The 2,223-nt window shown below is 26.5% G+C and overlaps 1 protein-coding gene across 1 annotated transcript in view; it reads left to right on the top strand.

The window, feature by feature from the left end:
- Positions 1-409: 409 nt before the first annotated feature.
- The window catches only part of LOC108684192 (major facilitator superfamily domain-containing protein 6-like), a gene marked incomplete at its 5' end in the record, with an annotated part of 3,277 nt that continues 1,463 nt past the window's right edge, over positions 410-2,223 (top strand). Inside the window, 5 exons of the mRNA XM_018188359.1 lie at positions 410-715; positions 1,011-1,353; positions 1,495-1,685; positions 1,779-1,915; positions 1,983-2,098. Of these exons, the coding sequence (XP_018043848.1) occupies positions 410-715; positions 1,011-1,353; positions 1,495-1,685; positions 1,779-1,915; positions 1,983-2,098 (1,093 nt within the window). The remainder of the gene's footprint in view (positions 716-1,010; positions 1,354-1,494; positions 1,686-1,778; positions 1,916-1,982; positions 2,099-2,223) is intronic.

Here is a 2,223-nt window from a genome sequence, read left to right on the forward strand (position 1 = left end):
GATATAAAGACATGTTGTTGCCACATTTCAACTATCTTCAGTGTACACATAGATAGGATATTTATTCATGAGTGTGTACATTTGTCTCAAGTTTCCCTCTTCAGAGAACACGCACGGATGGTTATATTCGTAGGTTATATTGCACGCGATTAATTTTCTAATGCGATTGTAGCTGGAGAAATATCTTAAACATCTAAGTTTATTAGTTCACAGCTATTTAATTTGTTTTAAAAAACAAATGATTTAATATTATGTCCAATATAAAAACATGTAAATATAAAATATACTATAAATGTATACTTCAGCTAACAAACACATACGCATTACAATAAAAGATATTAAAAATAAATTTTCATCAGTTAAAAATTACACTATTAAATTAATAAATTTAATTATTATTCATCTTATTTTAGGTACTGCCCCTGTTTTTCCATTTCTATCAGTTTTCGGAAAGCAACTTGGTATTTCACCGTTAATTATTGGTAGCATCAACGCAATTTTGCCTATATTAATTCTAATAGTAAAACCAATATTTGGTTTCATCATGGATTATTTTCAAACTTGGAGAAAAGTGATCTTTCTAATATTGCTTGCCATAGGAAATATCTGTTACATTACAATATTATTTTTACCACCATTGCCGGGTCCAATTTTATCAGAACATCACTTCCAAAATGTTTCCTGTAAAACTTTATCGCGTTGCAATATGAAATATGTAAGTTTTTATCTATATTCTGTAATTTTTTGATAAAAATTTTATGACACTATTTGATAAAGAATTATTTGAACTTTATCTTAAGCATTCATTTTTATATTATTTTATGTAATCCAAAAATTTTTAAGTATTAACGTTTATAAGACATAATATATATAAAATTTAAAATATATTGTAAATATGTGTAACTTTAAAATTTGTTTAAAGGTTCTAAAATACGAAATCAATTACATCTTTATAATTATTAGTGTTTTATAAAAATATGCATTTGTTCATAATTTGTTCTTTATTAAAGCATGCATCAGCAATTGCATCGTGTAATGGTACAAAAGACACTATGTGCCATTGGATATGTGAGAATACGAATTTTTCCACGCAATTGTCTTTTCATGCAGACCAAAACAAAGCAACTATTTCACCAGATACTACATGCTTATTAAATATAAGTAAAATATCATTGTGTCAAGGAAATCTAACGAACAATTATAATTGTAACGTTATCTGTGACAATTTCAAAGATGATCAATGTCTGTACACATCTGCAACTTTTTGGAGTTTTGTTGTCTTAATGTGTATTGGCGAAATTGGTTTTTATGTTTTTATTAGTATAAGTGATGCATTTTGCTTTGTCATATTAGGTACGTGACTTTTATAAACATTTTTAGAACTAATTTTTAAAAATAATTCTCAAAATTTAACCATACAATCAAACTTTCGGAATATTTCTTCATGTAATAATATTATACTAATACTACTTTTAACAATGTTTGCCTCCTTAGGACAAGATAAACGATTGAAATATGGTAAGCAGCGATTATGGGGTGCAGTGGGTTATGGTATTGTTGTATGTTTATCTGGATACATGATAGACTTTTTTTCGCACGACAAAGTCTATAAAAATTATATACCGTCAATGCTTCTTGTGATCATATTTACTTGCATCGATTTTATTTGTTGTATAAAAATGGAGGTAATGTATTTAAAATTTATGTATTTAAAATAAAAAATCAATCAACAGTTTTGTTCTTATGTCTTCATGTCTCATCATAGATTTTTATTACAGCTGCCATTTCAATCACAGTCGACGACCATATTGAAGGATGTGTTTACACTTTTGAAATCAAAATCTATCGTTATATTTTTGTGTTTTTCTGGATTTTTCGGTGTCCTTAATAGTATCATGCGTAATTTTTTATTGTGGTAAATTTTTATATCTTGATCGACGATTATAGATTTTCGCTTGTATATGTATAGCTTAATTTTATAGGTATATAGAAGATCTCTCTATTACGACTGGTTATATGAACAGAATTAAATTGATAGAAGGTTTGATTATAGCGGCACAGGCTTTCAGTGGCGAAGTAATATTTTTCTTTTTATCTGGTAACATTAATTATTTTTATATTATAATTTCATGAATACACGATGTTTATTGCAAAACTAAAATTGTTTTCTTTTAATAAATATAATATTGAAATAATTTTATTTTTCAGGCAAAATATTAAAGA

Source organism: Atta colombica, unplaced genomic scaffold (assembly GCF_001594045.1).
Source record: "Atta colombica isolate Treedump-2 unplaced genomic scaffold, Acol1.0 scaffold127, whole genome shotgun sequence".
In the NCBI taxonomy this organism is placed as follows: domain Eukaryota; kingdom Metazoa; phylum Arthropoda; class Insecta; order Hymenoptera; family Formicidae; genus Atta; species Atta colombica.